General features: G+C 36.5%; 1 protein-coding gene across 1 annotated transcript in view; it reads right to left on the bottom strand.

Annotated features, from left to right (window-relative positions):
• LOC115209575 (protein unc-45 homolog B-like) overlaps positions 1-26,139 on the bottom strand; it is a 52,159-nt gene extending 26,020 nt beyond the window's left edge. The window contains 10 exon segments of the mRNA XM_029778012.2: positions 2,783-2,852; positions 4,480-4,651; positions 6,342-6,509; positions 8,958-9,165; positions 10,332-10,502; positions 12,019-12,114; positions 15,262-15,437; positions 18,375-18,500; positions 18,503-18,578; positions 25,789-26,139. Coding sequence (XP_029633872.1) covers positions 2,783-2,852; positions 4,480-4,651; positions 6,342-6,509; positions 8,958-9,165; positions 10,332-10,502; positions 12,019-12,114; positions 15,262-15,437; positions 18,375-18,500; positions 18,503-18,578; positions 25,789-26,139 — 1,614 coding nt within the window.

Below are 26,139 nucleotides of genomic sequence, written 5' to 3'. Positions count from 1 at the left end.
TACATTAATTCCATTCAATCTTATTTTACCGTTGCTAATGGAGATATGAAATCTAGTTGTGATGATATAAACAATATCAGTTTTAATTTATATGCCAACACTAAACAGAGGAAGGGAGATAACCCTTATTTAAACCCCTATTTTTGTTCTAAAGGTAAATCTATGTCTTTCAAAGATAGTTACACTAAAAATAAGGTAACTAATAGTAAAACCATTTGGTTAATTATTTCTTATGGGAGGCAAATTAAATCTAATCTTCCTTTGCAGTTTCGTGAAGCTATTTATCTGGAATTTCCCGAAGAATTCTAGGTGTTACTCTATTATCAACTTACACACAGTTAGGATTGTTTTTACCAACACAAAAGATCATTTACAAATTATCTCCTCACATAATATTAGCCTGTTAAATATATACATTTACTAATACTAACATTAATTTAGCTAATACTATCCATCCCCCTAGATATATCAATAACAAGGTTATTGTATCTGAAGTCAATTACAACAGAATCAAGTTTATGTCAAGTAACTCTAAAATTAAAAATTCTACATACCAGTGTAAAATTACTTCTGGTAATGAAGTATTTTTTTATATAGACAGCTCATCTTCTCAGTTATCTAAAAGAATTTCTAATCATTACTCTACATTTAGGGATGGGAAAAATGTAACAGTACAGGGCTTAGTAAATTAATTTGTTATCTAAAAGACCACAATAAACAATTTAATTTAGATTGGTTGATTCTCTCAATTTCGATACCTTATGATAAAGGCAAGGAATTCTGTCTTCTCTGTAATTCTGAACTATTTTTTATTCTTTTTTCTAAAAATCCCCTTGTAAACACGGTTATAGAGTGTGCATACAGATGTAAACATTGGCAGAAACACACCTTTAGTTCATATAAGTGATTTCTATCATTATATATAATTTAAAGATTAATTTTCTTCTTACATTTCACATTCACTAGATATATATTTTCCTCGTCTATATGGTTTTATTTAATATACATATAGTCATATACTTCTCATTTATTTAGCTTTTCTTTACTTTATCTCTTCTCTTTCTATAGGCTACCTTTTTGAAATAATCTTAATAGCGTTCAGTTAGTCACTATACATATCCATCATTTTCTGTTAAAATGTCTAAATGATGAGTTTCATGTCTTCACTTCCCCGACGATGAGATTGCATTGTTTTAAACCATTTTATTCCTTTGGAATAATACCAGTGATATCTTCAAAACATGTTGGAAGTAAAAGAATTTGAATAACACCTGCGTTTAACTCTATTTATTTATTTATATATATTATACAAAATATTTTATGTAAACCTGGAGTTTCTACCTTTAAAAACAAGGAGTTACAACCTTTTTACTTGTGTGATTTTTTACCACCCTGGTAACTATTTATCTGTTTTTTCCATGTTAGTTGTTAACAAAGGAAAAATACACACATCTATTTATGTATATATGTATATATATATATATATATATATATATATATATATAATATATATATATATATATATATATATATATATATATATATATATAAGTTACCCATTGATAAACCTAGGTCATCACATCCATCATCACCTCTACTAGACATGATGAAGCATGCAACATGGCTGCAGGCTAAGCTGATGTATGGAAAGTGCAGCTAAAGTCAATTCCAAACATTCCGTGCCGGTGGCACAATAAAAGCACCAACCGATCATGGCCGATGCCAGAGCCCCCTGGCACCTGTGCCGGTGGCACGTAAAAAGCACCCACTACACTCGCGGAGTGGTTGGCATTAGGAAGGGCATCCAGCTGTAGAAACACTGCCAGATCAGACTGGGCCTGGTGCAGCCCCTGGCTTCCCAGACCCCGGTCGAACCGTCCAACCCGTGCTAGCGCGGAAAACGGACGTTAAACAATGATCATGATGAATAGAGTTGACCAGACCTACCCACTCAACATTTCTAGATAAAGTGAAAAATAACTCTCAAACCTTCAGAGTTCTAAACCAATATCCAGACGCTACTTGAGAAGAGCTGACTCAGCCTCTCTAAAGACAATTTCTTAGCATCTCAGACAAGTTGGTTCAGTGGAAGCCATTCATCTCTAATCTATACCTACAAGAGGAATTTAACAGGGAGCTAATGAAACAGTCTTCAGAATTATTACTCCAGCTACTTCAAATGGTGAGTTGTCCCTATATTGTAGAATGATATTACAACTAGAGAATAGAAATGTTACAAGCCAGTGGCAGGATATAAACTGTCAACCAGTCATCTGTAGAACTCTTTGACAAGAGATAGGAGTGGCTGTGTGGTAAGTAGCTTGCTAACCAACCACATGGTTCCGGGTTCAGTCCCACTGCGTGGCATCTTGGGCAAGTGTCTTCTGCTATAGCCCCGGGCCGACCAATGCCTTGTGAGTGGATTTGGTAGACGGAAACTGAAAGAAGCCTGTCGTATATATGTATAAATATATATATATATGTATATGTGTGTGTGTGTGTTTGTGTGTCTGTGTTTGTCCCCCTAGCATTGCTTGACAACTGATGCTGGTGTGTTTACGTCCCCGTCACTTAGCGGTTCGGCAAAAGAGTACGATAGAATAAGTACTGGGCTTACAAAACAATAAGTCCCGGGGTCGATTTGCTCGACTAAAGGCGGTGCTCCAGCATGGCCGCAGTCAAAATGACTGAAACAAGTAAAAGAGTAAAAGAGAAAAAAAAATAACAATATCAATAAAGCTTCTTGAAAGAATTTTAAAAATCACAAAGCAACATTACATACCTGTAATAAGGTGGTAATTGCTCTAACAGCCTCCACCGTAGAATCAATGTCTCCTTCACCAAATGTATCTCTGGGAAAATTGTTAAAATAGATGACTTTAAAAATAAATTTAGATTTATTTTTATGTCTCAAAAACATTAAAAACATGAAGAAACATTTCTTATATCTTCATTAAGAATTGTAAATTACATTTTTCCGAAACATTACTCAGACATGCCTAATTCAAAAGTTAGAAGTAGTCTCTAACCAGTAGTTTATAACATTATTTTAGTACCCAATGACCACACACTCTGCCATGTGATAAAAGATAAAGTGCCTTAGTCATGATAAATTATTGTAATAGTTACTCAAATATATTCAAAGTGAAATTCATCATCATCATCATCATTTAGTGTCCGCTTTCCATGCTAGCATGGGTTGGACGGTTCAACAGGAGTCTGGGAAGCCAGAAGGCTGCACCAGGTCCAGTCTGATCTGGCAATGTTTCTATGGCTGGATGCCCTTCCTAACGCCAACCACTCCGTGAGTGTAGTGGGTGCTAAACAATACTTGAATCATAAGCATTTATCACCATTAATAATGTAGAAATTGTTTTACAAACTGAAAATAAATGCTTTGTAAACAATAATTACGGCATTTACCATACATATTTCTTTCATGCTATCACTAACAAGATAATTGTAGACACTTCCATTATGCTTGAAGACCTATAAGCTAAAAGTTGTGGCTGCACCGTAGAGTGGACAAGTTATTCACTATCTGCCCATTCTGAGTTCAATTCCTCACATGAGAAAAGCTACTTACAAAAGACTGTTTTATCCAGAGGAAGACTTTTCGGATCTTTTCGGTTTGAACGGCAGTTTTTTCTAGCGGTGTCATATGAAATTGTCACCCATAATTATGACCCTAGTATCGAGCTATTGTATTTCAATCTGGGTTATGGGTGGGGGAAGGGTATCTTTTTTTCTTCACAAATGTAAATAAACCCAATCTGTTTCTTAAACGAGGGACATATTCATACGGCACAGAATGTTTTTTTTTTACCTCAATAGATGTCATTGATTGGTTGAAATTGCAGAAATTGAAGAAAAAAAACAACAAATATCTTACAAACTATAGAATTTTCTCAATAAAGCCAAGAGAAAAAGATGTTTTATAAACACATTCTACCAGTATACGAAGTTTAACCCTTTAGTATTTAAACCGGCCATATCCGGCCAAAATATTCTACCTATTTTATGTTCAAACTAGTCAGATATGGTCATTCATAGCTACCTAATTGTGTCATTTTTAAAAATAAACAATCACATCATTGAAATCTCAAAGCCATGAAATGATGCAAGATTAATTTTACATGGTGTGAATACATAAGCTTTACATTTGACAGAATAATCTGAATGCTAAAGGGTTAAAAGTGTTTAGTTACGTGGAAATTATTTTAAAAAACTGCCGTTCAAACGGAAAAGATCCGACTTTTTCTCTCTACTACTAAACACACACAAACTAATTACAGTCCAACCCTACTGAATTCTATAATAGGTAATAAGTTTTACAAGAGACATTATTCTGTGTTATTCAATATATGAACTAAGTATAACATCACAATCATCATTCATGATGATTGTAGAAATAGTTTTATGAACTGAAAATAAATGCTTTGCAAAGGAAAAAAATTGTAAATGAAGAAAAATGTTTACTTGAAGTAGTCATGACAACGTTCTTTAAAATGATCTCTTTGTTTATCACCAATCATATCATCATAGATCCTCGTTAGTAGTAATGCCGAATGCATTCTTGAATGCATAGTCACTTTGATCACTGATTCAACTTTACAATGGATGCCAGCAATGGTTAATAAACTATAAAGGCCTAGAAAATTAAATTATAAAAAAAAAAAAACAACTGTATATTATGAAAGAAAGGTTTTCTTTTAATTACAAAGCAACAGTTATATTGGGGAAAAACAAATGATAAAAATCAATGATTAACCCTTTCATTACCAACCTGGCTGAAACCGGCTCTGGCTCTGAGTACAAATGTCATATTTTCATAAGTTTTGAATTGAAATCTTCCACCAATCCTTAGACACAATTTATGTTCCTAACACTAGCTGAATGATAACTAAGTTATTTTACTAAATTCTTTGTTATATTTAACCCTTTAGTGTTCGCATTATTCTGCCAAAATTAATGCTTCTTTATCCACATTGTTTTGAACTAATCAAGCATTATCTTGTAGCTATGAGATTCTGATGAGGTAGCTGTTAATTTTTCAAACGATATTGTAGGGCTGGTGTGAGAGACCAGATCTGGCCAGTTTGAACATAAAACAGGCAGAATACTTTTGGCTGGATATGGCCGGTTTAAATGCTAAAGGGTTAAAGTAATTAAAAGAAAAACAGAGAATCTCAAAATAAATACAGTAACGAAAGGGTTAATGTTTAACTTAAAGTCACTAGATTAAAAGCTGTAAAGTTAACTGTTCACTTCAACTATTTAGTATCTAAATGATGACAAATGTTGTAAGATTTGGTGGAGTTTTTTTGTTTTTTTTCTGTTGCCAAAGTAAGGTATGGTTGCTGTGAAACTGTGTGTATGGTGGCTGGATTTAACTAGTTTCAGTTATGGATGCTCGTTTAGATAAATTGATGAAAACTATTTGACTGGTGTAAACAAATAAGTGTCTTTATGATAGCAGTTTCAATACTAAGTGATTAAAAGACAAATAGAGGAAAAGTTATCAAAATATAAAAAAATAAATTACCAAGAACATTCCAAAGTTACACCTCATATGTTTGGTGACTTTAAACAAATATTGAATAAAAAAAAATTCCAACCAGATAACTCAGATGTAAAGAGAGTAGCCCATACAAATTTTTAGCTAATTTCTTGATACAACAAATCTTTTAGATAACCAGTCAAATAGAATGAAGGAAAAAATACTTATTTAAATACATAGCATCGTTATTAGGGTATAATTTCAAACCATAACTTATGACTTTTGGATCCATCACTTTAAAACTAGCAAGCCCATAACTTAACCACAATAATACAATAATAGGCGCAGGAGTGGCTGTGTGGTAAGTAGCATGCTTACCAACCACATGGTTCCGGGTTCAGTCCCACTACGTGGCACCTTGGGCAAGTGTCTTCTACTATAGCCCCGGGCCGACCAATGCCTTGTGAGTGGATTTGGTAGATGGAAACTGAAAGAAGCCCATCGTATATATGTATATATATATATATATATATATATGTGTGTGTGTGTGCATGTTTGTGTGTCTGTGTTTGTCCCCCTAGCATTGCTTGACAACTGATGCTGGTGTATTTACGTCCCCGTCACTTAGCGGTTCGGCAAAAGAGACCGATGGAATAAGTACTGGGCTTACAAAAGAATAAGTACCGCGGTCGATTTGCTCGACTAAAGGTGGTGCTCCAGCATGGCCGCAGTCAAATGACTGAAACAAGTAAAAGAGTAAAAGAGAGTAAAGAGTAATACATATTTTCATGATCTCAGTGAAACACATTTGAAATTTCATCAAAAGCAGTTATAAACTCACCTTCACTTTCCATAAATTTTTTGCTCCACCCAACACCACTCACTCCTGTAATGTATTTAATGAAGATCTCCATGATGGCATCTCGACCTCTAGCTGCTAGCTTGCGACTGGGTAACATTTTAGTCAATGAACTGAAGATTTCATCAACAAATGTTTGAGCTGCTTCATCTAAAAACAAATTGAATAAAACTTTATTTTCCCCACAAAGATACAACTCAAGAAATATTCCTCACACAAAAACGCAAACTGGTATTAATTGAATTATAAAAGCAAATAAAACAATTGAACATTTTTCCAAAATATGGTCAATCGCTTTACATCGTTGCCACATAAGCATCTACTTGGCAGAGCAAGTAGACATGAGAAAGTTTCATAACAACATTAGGATCTTTTCGGTTTGAACGGCAGTTTTTTCTAGCGGTGTCATATGAAATTGTCACCCATAATTATGACCCTAGTATCGATCTATTGCATTTCAATCTATTTTAGGGTTAGGGTTAGTTAGGGTTAGGGGTGGGGGGAAGGGTATCTTTTTTCTTCACAAATGTAAATAAACTTAATCTGTTTCTTAAATGAGGGACATATTCATACGGCACAGAATTTTTTTTACCTCAATGGACGTCAGTGATTGGTTGAAATTGAAGAAAACAAACAACAAATATCTTACAAACTATAGAATTTTCTCAATAAAGCCAAGAGAAAAAGATGTTTTATAAACACATTCTACCAGTATACGAAGTTTAACATTTTTTAGTTACCTAGAAATTATGTTAAAAACTGCCGTTCAAACCGAAAAGATCCCAACATTATAACCTATTCCTCTTTTCCATCACTTGAACATATTGTTCATTCATAGTAGGTTGGTTGGTATCTACAATATCACACATACATACATAGTTTTTCATCTTAAACTGTCAAAAAGACCTTCATTGGGTTAATTTTACAATGGTACTAAATATGTCTGTATACTTAATTACTCACGACCCATTTTGTATTTGTACTCTAGTAATTAGTATCAGGTTGTCGACCAAGTTGTGCATTAGGCAGTTTCGTTAACATTTTTGCTAAGTAGCCTTCCACTTCTTTATTTTGTATGAATTGCCAAATAACAATGGGATTGGTCAGTTTTATACTTAAGTTACTAAGAAGTTTTTTGCAGGCCTAAATTCACAGTGAGACTAAATACATATGGATATGACTATTTTCATTTATTCATAGCACATGCTTATATTGGCACTTTTATGCAATAGATTGTTTTCAAACACTACACGGATAATTTTCAAGAAATTTACGAAAGGTACATTTGTAATTAATTTTTGGAGCTGTTATAATTTGCTTGTGATTGTACCAAATTGTTTTTTTACAAAAAACTGCAAATTACATTAAAAATTCATCAACACCATACACAATAACATCATCATCATTGTTCGACCGTGGTCGAGACAATGGAATTTACCATGCTACGCCAGACTTCATGGTCCATCATAGCATTACGGAGGTCCTGTTGCTGGATGCCTGTACCCCTGGAGATTACATCAGGGTAGGAGAGTGTGCGCCCTCTGGTATTGCAAGTAGATGGCTTCCAGAGAAGAAGAGTAGAAATTGCCTCGTTTTCAGCTCTACAACAATGTCCAGCAAACTGGACTCTTCTACCTTTCACAAGAGATGACACAGGTGGTAGTTTCCCATATATTTGCATTTTGGTTGGATGACAGTAACAGAGGTAAAATGCTATTAGACTTATCAAACCCATGCAAGTATGGAAAAAAATTAACATAAAATGACAATGACAATAATACCAATGGTGGTGCCATCATCATCATTTTAGGGTGTTTTCTGTAGCTGCATGAGTAAAGTAAGTCTAACATAATTTTGCCTTTGGTTACTGTCCTTTGTTATGTTACACACAACACAGAAAATCTTTGTTGCTGTATATGTCATGCGTTTCAATATGGTTTTCATAACTGGATGCTGCTTTTTTCATCAACTACTTTACTGTACGGGTTTTGTGTAGTTTATCATTCCACTGACACAAGAGAATTGGTTTGCTGATACATAATTTCTAGGTAACTAAAAAATGTTAAACTTCGTATACAGGTAGAATGTGTTTATAAAACACCTTTTCTCTTGGCTTTATTGAGAAAATTCTAGTTTGTTAGATATTTGGGTTTTTTTCTTCAATTTCTGCAATTTCAACCAATCACTGATGTCCATTGAGGTAAAAAACATTGTGCTGTATGATCGGACGGCCACGATCAGATGGTGCTTTTTACGTGCTACCGGCACGGGGGCCAGGCGAGGCTGGCAACTGCCACGAACAGATGGTGCTTTTTACGTGCCACCAGCACGAGGCCAGTCGGGGCGGCGCTGGCAACGGCCACGTTCGGATGGTTCTCTTACGTGCCTTCATGTATTATCTATAATTGATAAATTACCCAATATAGGAGAGCTTGTGTTGCAAGGTCAGTCACAGTGGAAGTCTTTTGAACATCTTATAATATGTATGTAATTACAGCAATATGAGATGGGTTTTTTTTTATTTTATGCAAAGCTAAAGAAAGAAATAGAAAATTTGACAGGAAAAGTATTATCCCCTAAATAGTTTCATAGAATTACCTATTGTAAATTTTGCTGGCTTCACACGTTCTCCTCTTCTTTTCATAGCAGTCTGTTCTTTGACAAGTGCTTTGAATGCATCAACATCTGTAATAGCATTGATTATACCGGATATAAGTTGAGAAGCTGTCACACATAGTTTCTCATTAGAAGTATTCAATGTTTCCAATACCACTGGAAGACTTATTTCTTTTAGAATTTTTTCTGCCTGTAAAAACAAGTAAACAACATTATAAAATCACTTCATAGATATTACAGCATTTTCAGATATATGTAGATAAAGATATAGACAAAAACAAACATTTATCTTCTGTAATATTAATGGTATTAGATATCTTGTTGAAAATATGAAACTCAGAGAGAAGTAACTTTCTATGAGAAGTTTTTTTTTTTGGGTGGGGCAAGGATCCTATTACCAAAAGGTACATACACTTTAAACAAATAATAGTCTTCATAGCAGATTCAGCCTTTTTGAAAACTGACAATTTCAAACTAGTAATTTTCCATCAATGGAGTTCCAAAAATACCTGCTTTCATTGCCACTTAAAAATCTGTAAAATTAATACAAATGTGCACAAACAATTACACCGACCTGTTTAAATTTGAAATATTCTTTCCACCATTATATAATTTCCAAAATTCTCAACAGTTTTTGGACAATTATTTGCGTCAGTCAAATAACCTGCTCCTTTTACATCCCTTCTCTAATAAAGTTAAGGACCCTCGGTAAAACTTTAAGAACATACTCTTTTAACTTGTTTCAGTCACGTGACTGTGGCCATGCTGGAGCACCGCCTTTAGTCGAGCAAATCAACCCCAGGACTTATTCTTTGTAAGCCTAGTACTTATTCTATCAGTCACTTTTGCCGAACCGCTAAGTTACGGGGACGTAAACACACCAGCATAGTTGTCAAGCGATGTTGTGGGGACAAACACAGACACACAAACATATACACACACACATACATATATACACATATACGACGGGCTTCTTTCAGTTTCCGTCTACCAATTCCACTCACAAGGCTTTGGTTGGCCCGAGGCTATAGTAGAAGACACTCGCCCAAGGTGCCACGTAGTGGGACTGAATCCGGAACCATGTGGTTAGTAAGCAAGCTACTTACCACATAGCCACTCCTACACCCAGGTAAAATATGTTTAAATCTAAACATCTGTCCAAGCCACACTAATTAATAAACAGCACCTCATAACAGCTATGAGTAATTAGCATTTTAAATACATCAAAACTTTACTATTAATCTGCAAAAAAGTAAAACAAACTATTCTAAGGTATTAACTTCCAAAAAACATTTCAACTGATGAAGTATAAAAAAAATACCAATAAAAGAATAAGCATTGATGATTGTCACTTACTCGAATTCGGCTATTTTCTGCAAGGTTAGCCAATGCACGGTAAGAAGCTTGCTGAAGTTCAGAATCCTCTTTCATTAGTGCCATTTTGTGAAGGAAAAAAATACCATTTTCTCTGATTATTTTCTGAGCTCCGGATTCCTCACGAGCAAGAACTATAATGTTGTTGGTTGCCTGACAAAATATAATCAATAAATTTGATGAATCAGAAATGAAATAATTGCTTTTAATTAGTCATGTGTAATTAGCTAACATACTGCTTTTAGCACTAATAATGACAGAATCAAAGAATCTAAACCCTGCAAAGATGATGATGACAGAGGTGATGCAACTAATAATGGTAGCAGTGTTTAATAAAATAACCATCATCATCATCATCGTTTAACGTCCGTTTTCCATGCTAGCATGGGTTGGACGGTTCGTAGCGGCAGACGAAATACCACTAAGCATTCTGCCCAGCATGCTAACATTTCTGCCAGTTCATATACATACCATACATATTATATGTAAAGAGATACATGCACAGATATTCATATAAAGCACACAGATGCCCACGGACACACAAATACATATACTCACGCTCATACACACACACGCCCTTACCAACATACATAAATACACACTCTCTTAAATTTACATCAGCATACATACTTTCTTCAAAGTTACATGTTAAGATACACAGACATGTAGTAAATATAGATATATACGTATGCACAAATAAGTACATATAAACAAAGGCATACATATTTACACACACACACACAAGTGTGTGCACATACACAAGCATATATCCTCATGACATCCGAGGAAGCAAATAGACTGTAGAATCGTTACATATTTTCACATATTATGACATGAATTACATAACATTGTACAAGATGTCAGTGCCAATATGTCTCTGAGAACTTTCTCTTTCTGGTCAATTCTACCGTCATCATAGTCTCACACAAAACCACGACCATCTCTACAGTTGATACACTGGTGATCACATCTCAGATGCATAATTCTGCTTCTCAACACATCAAACATTTTCAGAAACACTACCAAGATGCCAGTATTTACATTCTGCGGCGAGCTGGCAGAAGCGTTAGCACGCCGGGCGAAATGCTTTGCGGTCGTTTCGTCTGCCGTTACGTTCTGAGTTCAAATTCCGCCGAGGTCGACTTTGCCTTTCATCCTTTCGGGGTCGATAAATTAAGAACCAGTTACACACTGGGGTCGATGTAATCGACTTAATACCTATGTCAGTCCTTGTTTGTCCCCTCTATGTTTAGCCCCTTGTGGGTGATAAAGAAATAAGTATTTACATTCTCCACATCTTATTTCCATTTCAAGTTTCTTGTATTTTGATCATTTTCTCATACTACACTTTGGCAAAGATGTCAATGAAAATACACAAGTCTGAATAATTTAGCTAAATTGTAAAAATTTAACAGTTACTCAAAAAATCTAAATAATAATTTAAACATACAAGATTATCGAAGTAACTATGTTGAACTGTAAAAGCTTAACATAGCTTTCTCCTCAGTACTTACAGGAGCTCGTTAGTAACGTAATTAGTTTTCATTTATCTATTAACCAAGCTCAAACAATTTCATTTAAATGATATAACAAAATATATTTCCAGCATCAATTAGCTACATAAAACCAATTACCAGTTGTAACAATTATTTCACATTGTCAAACTTACCGTTAGTTTTGTTTCTCTTGTCACATCTGGATTATCCTGGAATGCCAAACTGAACATCTGAGCAACTTTACCATCCATACTTGTACGTTCTTTAACCTGAAAATTACAATAGTTTTGACAGAGTGAATTTTTAAGCATTTTGACCAGCACGACCAAATTATTTCATAGAATGGACGAAGCTGACTGAACTTGCAGTGTGACTGTTCCTGAGTTTTGTACCCTTGTGTGCAGGACAGAGCCTACCACACTCATAAAAGCAAGACCCATTATGAAAAACTAAATGTTGCCATAAAAGGCATTAGCACCAATGCAAACACAGCTCAGCCAGTCAAATCATGTCCTTCATGTCCGATGGAATCACTTTGTGTCCAACAATTCGGTGCAACACCACTGCAGAATCACCTCTCTCCGACAAGTCATACTAACAAGACGTCTGCGTTGGCTGGGTCATGCCCTCCGTCATCAACCAGGAGAATTCATCTACGAAGCAATTGCCCCAGCTCCCCTTCAGGGTTGGCGAAAGCGATATGGTGGACAACGAAAAACCTGGCTGATGACAGTCAAGGCTGATCTGGAACCCAACCTAGGCCCCCATGTCTACAGCATTCGCCGCTGGAATAGGGAGTGGTTGGATATCACGCGGTCGTTTAGCCTCAAATCGCCAGGCCTGCACGGCGTTTGTGAGAGATGCAGCATTGAGGATGAATGAAGCCAGCTCAACCCACCCCGGGTAAATGCTGTCTCAAGACAAGAAGAGAGTCAAATCAGCAGGTTTGTGAGCAAGTGAGCTGGAATCTTCCTACCAAATAGTCAGGTCAAACTTTCTAGAAATTCCATGGAGCATTAAAAAAATCTGAGATTCTGAATTCCCAGAAAGAGTGACCTATGATATTACATGAAACTATTAGTGTGGTTATTATGAATGTAATACACAGTCCATCATATGTTGATATTCATCAGTAGTTATTTAACAACCCTAATACCTACACTACATAACTAAAGACCAGTGTAAAACTTAGTTTATCAACCTTGGAAGAAGGAAGAGATGAGTTAGCCACATGAGTTGTAATGCTAGAATTCAGAGAATCAATCCCTGCTTAACAGTTTCAGTCACCTCCTAAGCAGAAAAATATTTGGAGAATATTGTTATATTTGGGGATGGTCTTATTTTTGCCAATAAAACACACTACATACTTGGTCTTCATTTCAGTTTTTATTATTATTGGACTAAAGAGAACAAGATGAGACACATGGGATAAAGAATCATTGAAGAGGTCACAGGATGTGTGACCAAAGAGCTTAGACAAAGGACACTAAATAATAATAATAATAATAAAGCTGAAGTGAAGACCAAGTATATACTCTTTTACTTGTTTCAGTCATGTGACCGTGGCCATGCTGGAGCACCGCCTTTAGTCGAGCAAATCGACCCCAGGACTTATTCTTTGGAAGCCTGGTACTTATTCTATCGGTCTCTTTTGCCGAACTGCTAAGTTACGGTGGCATAAACACACCAGCATCGGTTGTCAAGCGATGTTGGGGGACAAACACAGACACACAAACATATACACACACATACATATATATATATAACATATATATATATATTATATATATATATATATATATATATATATACATATATATATATATATATACATATATATATATATATATACATATATATATATATATATATATATATATACATATATATATATATATATATATATACATATATAATATACATATATATATATATACATATATATATATATATACATATACATATATATATATATATATATATATATATATATATATATATATATATACATATATATATATATATATATATATATATATATATATACGACGGGCTTCTTTTCAGTTTCTGTCTACCAAATCCACTCACAAGGCTTTGGTCGGCCCGAGGCTATAGTAGAAGACACTTGCGCAAGGTACCACACAGTGGGACTGAACCTGGAGCTATGTGGTTCATAAGCAAGCTACTTACCACACAGCTACTCCTACGCCTATATAGTAAGTTTTATTGACAAAAATATGACCATCTCCAAATATAACAATATCTGTTTCTACACATGATTTCACATCAGGTATCTTGTAAAACAAATTCATATTTGGAGAATGTTTGGTTTTTTTTAAAAAAAAACACATTATTATCCTATGACAGACAAACAATTGTGTGAAATTTGCAAAAGATTAATCAAAAGTTAAAAATAAATCATTGCAGGAAACAGAAATCCACAGCACTTAAATGTGGTTGGTTTCTATAATCTTCTGAATAAGTGACAACTTTTACTGTGGACAAGATGTTTTCTATTATACATCATAATAGGCGCAGGAGTGGCTGTATGGTAAGTAGCTTGCTAACCAACTACATGGTTCCGGGTTCAGTCCCACTGCATGGCATCTTGGGGAAGTGTCTTCTGCTATAGCCCCGGGCCGACCAATGCCTTGTGAGTGGATTTGGTAGATGGAAACTGAAAGAAGCCTGTCGTATAAATGTGTATATATATATATATATATATATATATATATGTGTGTGTGTGTTTGTCCCCCTAGCATTGCTTGACAACCGATGCTGGTGTGTTTACGTCCCCGTCACTTAGCGGTTCAGCAAAAGAGACCAATAGAATAAGTACTGGGCTTACAAAGAATAAGTCCCGGGGTCGATTTGCTCAACTAAAGGTGGTGCTCCAGCATGGCCGCAGTCAAATGACTGAAACAAGTAAAAGAGAGAGTAAAGAGTATACATAGCTACCCTTTCATCTCGGTGGAGGTGCGTGGCTTAGTTGTTAGGGTGTTGGACTCATGATCATAAGGTTGTGGTTTCGATTCCTGGACTGGGCGATGCGTCGTGTTCTTGAGCAAAACACTTCATTTCACGTTACTCCAGTTCACTCAGCTGGCAAAAATGAGTAATCCTGCGACAGACCAGCGTCCCATCCAGGTGGGGAATTTCAACGCCACTGAAACCGGGAAACCGGTACTTATGAGCCTGGCATAGCTCGAGAAGGAACATTATTTTATATATATTACACCCTTTCACCTCTAAAAGATTACCCAAGCAGAAACACTTATGTCAAAAGAAATTATCAAGAAAAATATGACATAAAAAGTAACTGGTGATGTAAATATCTATTCCATGTAGGCATAGAAACAGGAGCACATCAAAAACACCTCATTAGCTTGATAAAAATTAATAAAAACAAAACTAACTTTTTCCTGCATTGGAGACACAAGTTTTTGCATAATTATCTGGACAGCTTGATTTTTTGGATCTATTTTAATTAATTGTGTAGCATCTTTGTAAGCATCTTCAATTTGTCCCAACTCTTGGTATCCTTGGCAACGCCGATACAAAGCTTTTGTATCATGAGGATTTTCTTTGAGAGCTACAAGAAAACAAAATGAAAAATATTAATATAAAACCAAACAAACATTTGTGTAGTGTAAGGAATGATTTAGACAAGAGGATGTCTATCATCAAGAAAGACATCGTTTAGCATCCGCTTTCCATGCTAGCATGAGCTGGACGGTTCAACTGGGGTCTGGGAAGCCAGAAGGCTGCACCAGGCTCCAGTCTGATCTGGCAGTGTTTCTACGGCTGGATGTCCTTCCTAACGCCAACCACTCTGTGAGTGTAGTGGGTGCTTTTTACGTGCCACTAGCACAGGTGCCAGATGAGGCTGGCAAACGGCCACGATCGGATGGTGCCTTTTACATGCCACCGGCACGGAGGCCAAGCGAGGTTGGCAACGGCCACGATCAGATGGTGCTTTTTATGTGCCACCAGCACGGAGGCCCGTCGGGGGTGGCGCTGGCAACGGCCACGTTCGGATGGTTAGCTTACATGCCACAGGCACAGTGTTAAAATAACTAAAATATAACATAGCCGAATACCTAAAATATCAATTATATAGTCAAAATAATCACACTCTAGGTGTTGTTGGTGTATGGGTTGTTGAGTTGGGGTGAAGCAGTCACATGTTGTTCCAATAACAAACCTCAATGAGTAAATATTTGAAGTTAATTTGTTACTAGCAGTATCACTCGGCGTTGGTCAGGTTTGTTTCGACCCTTTAGAACTGCAATTTTTGAAAAGTAAAAATTTTGCATTATGTAGCTTGTTATTCTCTTTAAGTGAATATTTTTCTGGTTGAAATACACCGAAAAATGATGACACAGCAGTCATAAAATTGTAAAAAATATGGATTTTCATAGAAAAAAAGCACCTTTTTGATGTAAATAATTTTTGGCGTTAACATGGTCCGATTTGAATTTTTCCTTCTACGGAAGGAAGAGCAAGCCTTCTTCTATCATACTCTCAATTTTGGTCAACTTGCGCCACAGGGTCTCAGAGGAGATAGTGTTAGTTGAAGGTTACCAAACCTGCCATACACAGACAACTTCAGCTTTATATATAGAGAGATTTAGGAAATTAGAATATTTACATTGCATATGAATGATTTTCTAATAGTTGCCAATAGTGTTATGTAGGTTATTAGAAAAAGGACTTAGATGTACTTAAATCATGAACAGAAAAGATCAGTGTTGCTTGAGAGGCAGGAAAAGGTTGGTCTGTCATTGTTTAGGAAGTCCTTTATACCCAGATTAAAATTCAAAGGAAAACTTGACAGCTTCTGCTGTAGCTTGCTCTGATATTGGCTTTTGGTAACTGGTGAGGATGTATGTTCTCCAGTAACTCTCAACCTCTGCAGTTGATCTTGGCGCAATTTTGCTTTTATAACCTCTTTTGCACAGGAAAAGATCATAGAACATGTTAGTTAGTTAGTTAGTTAATTTGGCTCAAAAGCAAATAGCAAGGCCATGTAGGGGGACATGGAGTTAAGTACAGGGTGGTGTTCATGTAAAGAGTTCAGGCCACTTGAAGTAAAGGGAGGCTTTGAACAAAGCGGTCGTCAGCATCTTCACCATCTCGTCTGGCAGCTTGATAGGGCATGATGTTTCTTCAAACTGATTGATTGGTAATCAAAGAACATCACCTGACCTGAATGTGGTTTTAACTGAAAACTGAACATGTGAGGTCTTGAATCAAACTCTCACTACAACCTATTTATATTTATCAGGAAGCTGAAATTTATATAAAAATAGAAAAGCTTATGAATGATAAGGTCTATTTTTTTTTTTTATCTAGTTTCAGCTCACGAGCTGTGGCCATACTGGGGTACCGCCATCTATGAATTACAAACAAAAAAAATTTTCAAAGTTACTGACACATGGTCAGTAATCATACAAATGGCTAATACGCTCACAAAAGTTACTACATAAAGCTGTTACAAAGATTTACCTAGTGTCAACTAACAAAGTAGTTAAAGAGACTGCTTTTTTTTTTTTTTTTTTTTTTTTTTTTTTTTTTTTGTTTTAACTTTCTCAAGTAGAACATGATTTCATGCTTGATATCTAACACGAATTAACATTTTCCTCATTTTGTCAAAAACAAACAAGAGTAGCACCTATCTGATTCACTAAACTAGATAAAATAAAAGCATTACATGACCAGTGTAAAGAATCTATGAGTCACTCCCAAATTTTTGCTCAAGTACTAAACGGAATAAACTAAACTGGAGTTACAGTTCTATATTTAAGAGATGAGGAATTATGTACATTATTTACATTCGACGGATATTTGTCCTCATCTTGTTTTGTTTGTTAACAACAAACAAGATGAGGACAAATATCCATTGAATGTAAATAATGTAAACTGGAGTTATATCAAAATCTAAATTCATTTATTATCATCCGGCTTATAATGTAGAGAATTGTTAACATCTAATATGGATGATTTTTAAATGATACACAAACAAATATTTTTGGGGTTATTCATGCTTCTCAATGAGGAAATATTAATCATAAAATCAAACAAGAAAAACTAAACATTCAACAAGTAAACCTATTATTAGTAAATACTAGACATAGGCGCAGGAGTGGCTGTGTGGTAAGTAGCTTGCTAACCAACCACATGGTTCTGGGTTCAGTCCCACTGCATGGCATCTTAGGCAAGTGTCTTCTGCTATAGCCCCGGGCCGACCAATGCCTTGTGAGTGGATTTGGTAGACGGAAACTGAAAGAAGCCTGTCGTGTGTGTGTTTGTGTATTTGTGTTTGTCCCCCTAGCATTGCTTGACAACCGATGCTGGTGTGTTTACGTCCCCGTCACTTAGCGGTTCGGCAAAAGAAACCGATAGAATAAGTACTGGGCTTACAAAGAATAAGTCCCGGGGTCGATTTGCTCGACTAAAGACGGTGCTCCAGCATGGCCGCAGTCAAATGACTGAAACAAGTAAAAGAGTAAAGAGTATATTTACTAACCTTCAGTAGCATCTGAAACAGCAAACAGATACTGTTTTGTTTTAAGATAACAAGCACTTCGGTTTTTAAGGCAGGCTATTTTCTCTTCAGTAGGAACATCGCTGATATTCAAAGCTTCGGTGTAGCACTGACAGCTTCTTCATACTGGCCATTCTTAAATAAAGTGTTGCCTTTCTCTTTCAAAGCAGTAGCTTCACTAATCTCCTGAAAAAACAGTGATAATGACAATGGATTATAGAAATGGTTGCTTCACAATTTACAGAAACTAAAGTCCAAAACAAAATTCCAGTTAACCCAATAGTATAAGAAATAAATTTCTGGGTGCGGGCATGGCTGTGTGGTTAGAGAGCTTGCTTCCTAACTACATGGTTTCGGGTTCAGTCCCACTGCGTGGCACTTTGGGTAGGTGTCTTCCGCTATAGCCCCAAGCCGACCGGAGCTTTGTGATTAAATTTGGTAGGTGGAAGTTACTGCCGTGTGTGTGTATATGTGTGTGTAGGTGCTTGTGCCTCTCCGAAAGAGAGAGAGGGAATGATGATGAATTTTATGAATTACATAATTTTTTCAACAACTTTACTTTCAAAAGTCTCAAAATTAGTTATTGTTATCATCATTAATCAGCTCTCACGAAAGAAACATATAATCTAGTAATTTGTTTAGTTGTTTGTACTAATCCCCTCTTGGATCTGGCCTTGTTGTGGCAAGAGAGCATGCATGTATGCTCAATGCCTAACTTCAAGCTCCCAGCAGATATGAAGAGAGTATCTCATCTATATGGAAATCCATTAAGCCCAGAGAAGTGTTGATTAATCTGAAATAGGAGGAATGGGCCCACCAAGTTGGTGACTAGGGGCCAGTCCAAAGAGCCCATGGTGATATCATAAGTAGTTGATAGTAGAATTTCAAGACCAATATTTGTTGTTAAAAATATGAGTGTTTTCATGTTATTAAAATAATATTGATATCTGGACAAGACAGAGTGTGAGTTTCCTAACATATATTAAAGCTTTATTTCAGAGAATGAGGAAAACTGAGACACATTAATCAGATGTCAAACTATAGAAAGGAGGGCCAAGAGACATATTTTTCTTAGAATTATCCCTATAGTGTGAGGTATATTTGCCATCTGAATATGGCTAACCACTAAGGGTTGGTGTTACTGTAGCTTGTAGCCCCAGGAGAACATCGTCTCCAGCTGGCTTTAGGCACACTTTCTGTGCTCTTATGGTATTTGCAAAGAGAAGTCATCCCTCTCTCGTCAACCTAAGTGATACGCACGGACTGCAGTTTCTAGGTATTGACCTGTCATCAGCGTACGACAATCACCTCCCTTTGCAAATACTTTAAGTGCACAGAAAGTGTGCCTAAAGCCAGCTGGAGATGTTCTCCTGGGCTACAAGCTACAGTAACACCCACCCTTAGTGGTTAGACATATTGAGATGGCAAATATACCTCACATTGTCGTGCAGTTGCTGTTTATACCTCGTTCAGAGATTTATTATCCCTATAGTAAAAACAAAAAAAACTCTTCCTCTCAAACAACACAGATGATGTGATTTACTCCCCATCAGGTCCAAATCTGATTATTCATAAAGTTAAAATGTCATATGATTGCAACAACCCTGAAAACAGCTGCTACAACACTTTTCCACATGGCAGTTAGCCATTGCCAAGTGTCAAAAGTGTTATTAAAAACATGCTTGAGTGCATAAGTGAAGATAAAAGATAGAATCTTTTAATTTTTTTTGTGTGCATATGTGTATGTTAAAATCTTGAAAATGTATACATATTTTAGGCTATTGAAAATGCCTCCCAGATTTTAGATATATCCTCATCATAACTGTTGCAGGTTGTTTACTTTGAGGTTCCTTTTTTTTTTATGATAAAATGCATGAAGAATTGAATTACCTTGACATAATGGGGAATAAAATACCAACACAAATGTGTAGTGAATATGCAGTAGGAAATTCAAGGATTGATTTTGTTCCACAGAGTAGATAAATTCCTTCCTTGTCAATAGTATATATCCCAAGGAGGGAAGTGATGAAATTAGGAACTAGCCTCCGTGCCCGTGGCACGTAAAAAGCACCATCCGATCGTGGCCGTTGCCAGCCTCGCCTGGCCTCCGTGCCGGTGGCATGTAAAAAGCACCATCCGATCGTGGCCGTTTGCCAGCCTCGCCTGGCCTCCATGCCGGTGGCACGTAAAAAGCACCCACTACACTCACAGAGTGGTTGGCGTTAGGAAGGGCATCCAGCCGTAGAAACACTGCCAGATCAGACTGGAGCCTGGTGCAGCCTTCTGGCTTCACAGACCCCAGTTGAACCGTCCAACCCATGCTAGCATGGAAAGCGGACGTTAAACGATGATGATGATACATATGAGAGTTAGTAACAATCCCATAGTCTCATGAACATTCAAACAAAATTTTGAGGTGTTGTTCATGTTTGTCTTCCATGGAACTTGCCACTCATAAAATGTCAATATAAGCAAACTCATAGAGTAGATCCCATAGGGTAGTGTCTAAGAAACACTGGAATGTTCAAGACCAAAAGGTATACAAAGACATTGAAACTGAAGAAAGGGTGTTGCAACATCTGTTTTGCTAACAGCTTCCAGCTCGACACTAGTCTGGTCTTATCAATCTGCTATTACTAAGTCAATTTGGGTAAAAGTCTGAGCATTTTCTAAGGCAGAAGAAAATTCCTGCTGTCCGTAAGAGCATGGCCATCAATCACATTGGCGTATTCCGACCCAACAGAATTTTTTTTCCTCCGTAACTTTCTGAAATGCATATTTTTTAAGAAATTTACGAGGGTGACGATTACGATTAATTTGATAATACTATAAAAAAATATTAGGAAATAGTCTTGCATCATTCTGCCCATTTGCGTCTTTATTTTCTCATAACTCGCTTCGAATTCATAACATTTTGTAGATATTTTTTCAAGGATGTAAACTACGCCTCGAAAATTTTTTCGAGGATGTAAATTACACCTCGACTTTAATTATCACCAATTTCTGATTAATATGCTTGAAATATCGGCATTAAGTAATCTACGATCTCGAAAAAACATTTCCGCAAAATACCATTTTAAAAAGAGTTGTGAAAGAAAAGACTAAGGGTGGGCTATATTGTCAACAACATCGTATTATACACTCTAGAAAACATATCTGTGCAAAATTTCAGCAAGTTATGCAGTAACAGGTGCACGCATGGTGGTGTGATTAAAAAACTTGCTTTGCAGACCACTTGGTTTCAGGTTCAGTCCTTCCGCGTTACACCTGTGTCTTCCATTACAGTCCCGAGCAGACAAACACAATGTGAATTTGGTGGAAGAAAACTGCATAGATGCCTGTCAAATATAATTATTTGTGTCTGTTTGCCCCCACCAGCACCTATAGTACATAACTTAGAACACAACTTTACCATTAATATTGCCATTTAATCAAACGTTTATTAAGTTAATTAGCGGTCGTTTTTTTTGTTTGGTTTTTTTTTTACTGAAAATATAACCTCGAAAATACTACTGCGATTAAAAACAGAAAAATAATACGAGAAATATACCCCCAAAACAAAAAAAAGGGACACGGGAGAAAGTTCTAGATTTGGTAGACTCCGTAAAATTTCTATATGAACAATACAGAAATTTGTATTTGCGTGTTTACATTTATGCAGTATCAGTAAGAGTTTTTTTTTCATTGTCATTAAAAATCACAAAAACAAGAAAAAAATAATCATAATGTTGACGAGAAAAGTATAAACGATAAACAAAGTAGGGAGCACTGACCGTAATTTGCGGCATGATCAAAGACACGAGGAAACTAGTTGGAAACTGATTAATTACCGGAAGTAGAATGAAAAACCATGCAACGAAGTTCTGCACTAATTTCTATTACATTTTATACAGGATTGAGATTTTAAGGGTAAATTATACTAGATAGGATCAAAAATAAATTCCAATACTGAACATTAATGCAATTATCTCTTGATTTAAAATGTTTCCTTAAATACGAACGGTTAGTAAATTATATATACTGGTAAAATATTCTGTTGAACTGTTTTCCTTAAATGGACTCAGGTATAAATAGATCTAAAGAAGCCGATTATGGTTCCCCCCTTAACTGTTGAAAAGTGATACCTAATTGCATTTGTACACACAAATCGCTCGAAGGAGCTGTTTCGTATCCCGACATTAGATACCCGAATACCTCTACTTTACGTCACATTATAAAGTTGTAGAAAAACAAACTATTAGTGTCTGTGTGGTAAGTAGCTCGCTTACAAACCACATGGTTCAGGGTTCACTCCTACTGCGTGGCACCTTGAGCAAGCGTCTTCTACTGTAGCCTCGGGCCGACCAAAGCCTTGTGAGTGGATTTGGTAGGCGGAAACTGAAAGAAGCCTGTCGTATATATGTATATAGATATATGTATGTATTTGTGTGTATATGTTTGAGTGTCTGTGTTTATACCCCCCAACATCGCTTGACGACCGATGCTGGTGTGTTTACGTCTCCGTCACTTAGCCGTTCGGTAAAAGAGACCGATAGAATAAGTACTAGGCTTACAAAGAATAAGTCCTGGGGTCGATTTGCTCGACTAAAGGCGGTGCTCCAGCATGGCCGCAGTCAAATGACTGAAACAAGTAAAAGGGAGTAAAGAGTATTCAACATTTCATTTCTATTGAGAACTCAGAGTATTTGGTAGAGTTTGGGAACATGCCTCAACTCTGTGCCGTTTTATTTACTTATCTTACATTTTTTTTCGACAATTACTTTGGTAAACATTGAAGATTACAATTGATTCTAAATTGTTTTTTCCTTTTCAGAACTTTAGTGTGTGTGTGTACGTGCGCGCATCGGGACCACTTTTCGCTAGTAGTACCCACTACTTTATGATGTTATCTTAATATTTACTGTATGTATTTTGATATGATTTTATATGCTTTTGGCGATCTTGGCTGACAGGCGTAAAGTTGAGTAAAATAACTTCACTTGATTTTTTTTTCCCTATATTATTTTTGAAAACCGACGTGTAAACGAAAACGATTTAAGGCAAGGTATGCTTGTACGGCACTGTCATGCTTTTAGCTGTCAGAAGTGATATATACATATGTATACATAGCACATGAAGGCGATGTTTCGCTTGTCGTAGCACAAGTTTCCGTCGATTTCCGTAAAAAACTTTTATTTTTTACATAAGTAATGAGAGCGAAAGAGACTAAGAGGAAGCGATTTTATGACGAGGAATTTTCTCTTTGAAGTCCCCGTGTGTGTGTTTGATGGGGTGTGGGAGACAGACAGTATGTTGTGTAAGTGAAGTGCTTCTGTTAGTGTGTGTGAAGAGACCGAGTAATGTGTGAAAGAGAGAGATAACTGAAATTTTTTACTCGGTGTATGTGTATATGTATGTCTGCATGTATGTGTGTGTGTATGTATCTATGTATGTGTGTGTATGTATGTATGGCCGATTCAGTGTTTACATTTTTTACGGAAATCGACGGAAACGTGTGTTACGACAAGCGAAACATCGCCCACATGGCGCCCACATGAAATGTATTTATTTATAAACTTTAAACTGAACTTCAATTGTTTTATAAACCTAACAGCGTGGTGGGACGTAAATAAACGAAGGTATAAACCTGACGTAAATACACGAAGTTGACTACTTTCACTTCTGACAGCTAAGAGCATGACAGTGCCGCTTGTACTGGGTCTCCAAATTCTTTCTTTGTCACAGGTTGGACAAGTTTTAGAAGTTTAAAATCAATTTAATATAGTGGTCATAGCAATTTACTCTTTTACTTGTTTCAGTCATTTGACTGTGGCCATGCAGGAGCACCGCCTTTAGTCGAGCAAATCGACCCCAGGACTTATTCTTTGTAAGCCTAGTACTTATTCTATCAGTCTCTTTTGCCGAACCGTTAAGTTGCGTAGACGTAAACACACCAGCATCAGTTGTCAAGCGATGTTGGGGGGACAAGCACAGACACACAAACGTATACACACACACACACACACATATATATATATACGACGGGCTTCTTTCAGTTTCCATCTACCAAATCCACTCACAAGGCTATAGTAGAAGACACTTGCCCAGTGGGAACTGAACCCGGAACCATGTTGTTGGTAAGCAAGCTACTTACCACACAACCACTCCTACGTCCATTTTTTTTTTATCCTCACAGCCCCGATCTTACTGAGGAATGATGCTTCCCACCACCACCACCATGTGAAATACTGCAAAGTTCAAATCAAAATGTTGATAGACCAGGGGGATCTTTTCGGTTTGAACAGCAGTTTTTAACATAATTTCTTGGTAACTAAAAAATTTTATACTTCGTATACTGGTAGAATGTGTTTATAAGACATCTTTTTCTCTTGGCTTTATGGAGAAAATTCTATAGTTTATAAGATATTTGTTGTTTTTTTTCTTCAATTTCTGCAATTTCAACCAATCACTGACGTCCATTGAGTTAAAAAACATTCTGTGCCGTATGAATATGTCCCTCGTTTAAGAAACAGATTGGGTTTATTTACATTTGTGAAGAAAAAAACACCCCACCCCTAACCCTAAAATAGATTGAAATGCAATAGATCGATACTAGGGTCATAATTATGGGTGACAATTTCATATGACACCGCCAGAAAAAACTGCCGTTCAAACCGAAAAGATCCGAGCAGGGGAATGAAAATTTACTGTCATCTGTGAATTGGAGATGTGCTAGTAGCTCACTGTTGGTGTTCGTGCCTCCTGTCCAGCCAATGTTTCTGATGACCATTTCTAGACATGTGGAGAAAGGCTTTGAAGAGACAGTATCACCTTGTTTGATGCTTTTCCCAATTGGATCTCTTACTGGTGACCCCCCTAGCAGAGCTATATCAGTGGTGTTTGCATACTTGAACAGTTTGATGTATTGCGCCTCAACTCCTTGAATTTTCTGAGATTTCAACACGTGTTCATCTCAGTGCTATTGAAGGCCTTTTCATAGTTGATGGAAGTGATGCTCAGAGGCAGCTTGTATTCTTTCGCTGATACTATAAGCTATGTTAAAGTGAATATATGACCTCCATCACACTGTAATTCATTCAAAAACCTGCTTGCTCAGTTGGCTGCTGGTCAGTGAGATATTTCAATAATCTTGAGACTAAGACCCTTGTAAACAGCTTGGGATTATATATTTCTTTATTGCCCACAAGGAGCTAAACACAGAGGGGACAAACAAAGACAGAGAAACGGATTAAGTCGATTATATCGACCCCAGTGCATAACTGGTACTTCATTTATCGACCCCGAAAGGATGAAAGGCAAAGTCGACCTCGGTGGAATTTGAACTCGGAACGTATCGACAGACGAAATACAGCTACACATTTCGCCCGACGTGCTAACGTTTCTGCCAGCTCGCTACCTTGGGATTATAGTTTCTTAGATCTTCTTTATCACCCTTCTTGTGAAATAAGATTCTGTGTAACTCTTCCCATGGTAACAGTATTTGATTCTCCTTCAGGTGGTGATTGAAGCATAGAACAAGTATTTTCCACAGCTCTTCTCCTCTCCTACTTAACACCTCTGTTGTTATGCCATTTTTCCGTGGAGTTTTATCTGCTTTCATAAGCTTGAGGGCATTTTCAATTTCACTTCTGACATTTGTGTTGGTGGAGTATCTGACTTCATTAATGATTTTAATTCTTCTTTGCTTTTTGGCAAATTCTTCGGTCACTTTGCTATAAAATGCATCAGCACCACGCTCTGCCCTCAT

The sequence above is a fragment of the Octopus sinensis genome, linkage group LG3, assembly GCF_006345805.1.
Source record: "Octopus sinensis linkage group LG3, ASM634580v1, whole genome shotgun sequence".
NCBI classification, from domain to species: Eukaryota; Metazoa; Mollusca; class Cephalopoda; order Octopoda; family Octopodidae; genus Octopus; species Octopus sinensis.
The sequence above is the reverse complement of the archived record's forward strand: the minus strand, read 5'-3'. Positions and strand labels throughout refer to the sequence as shown.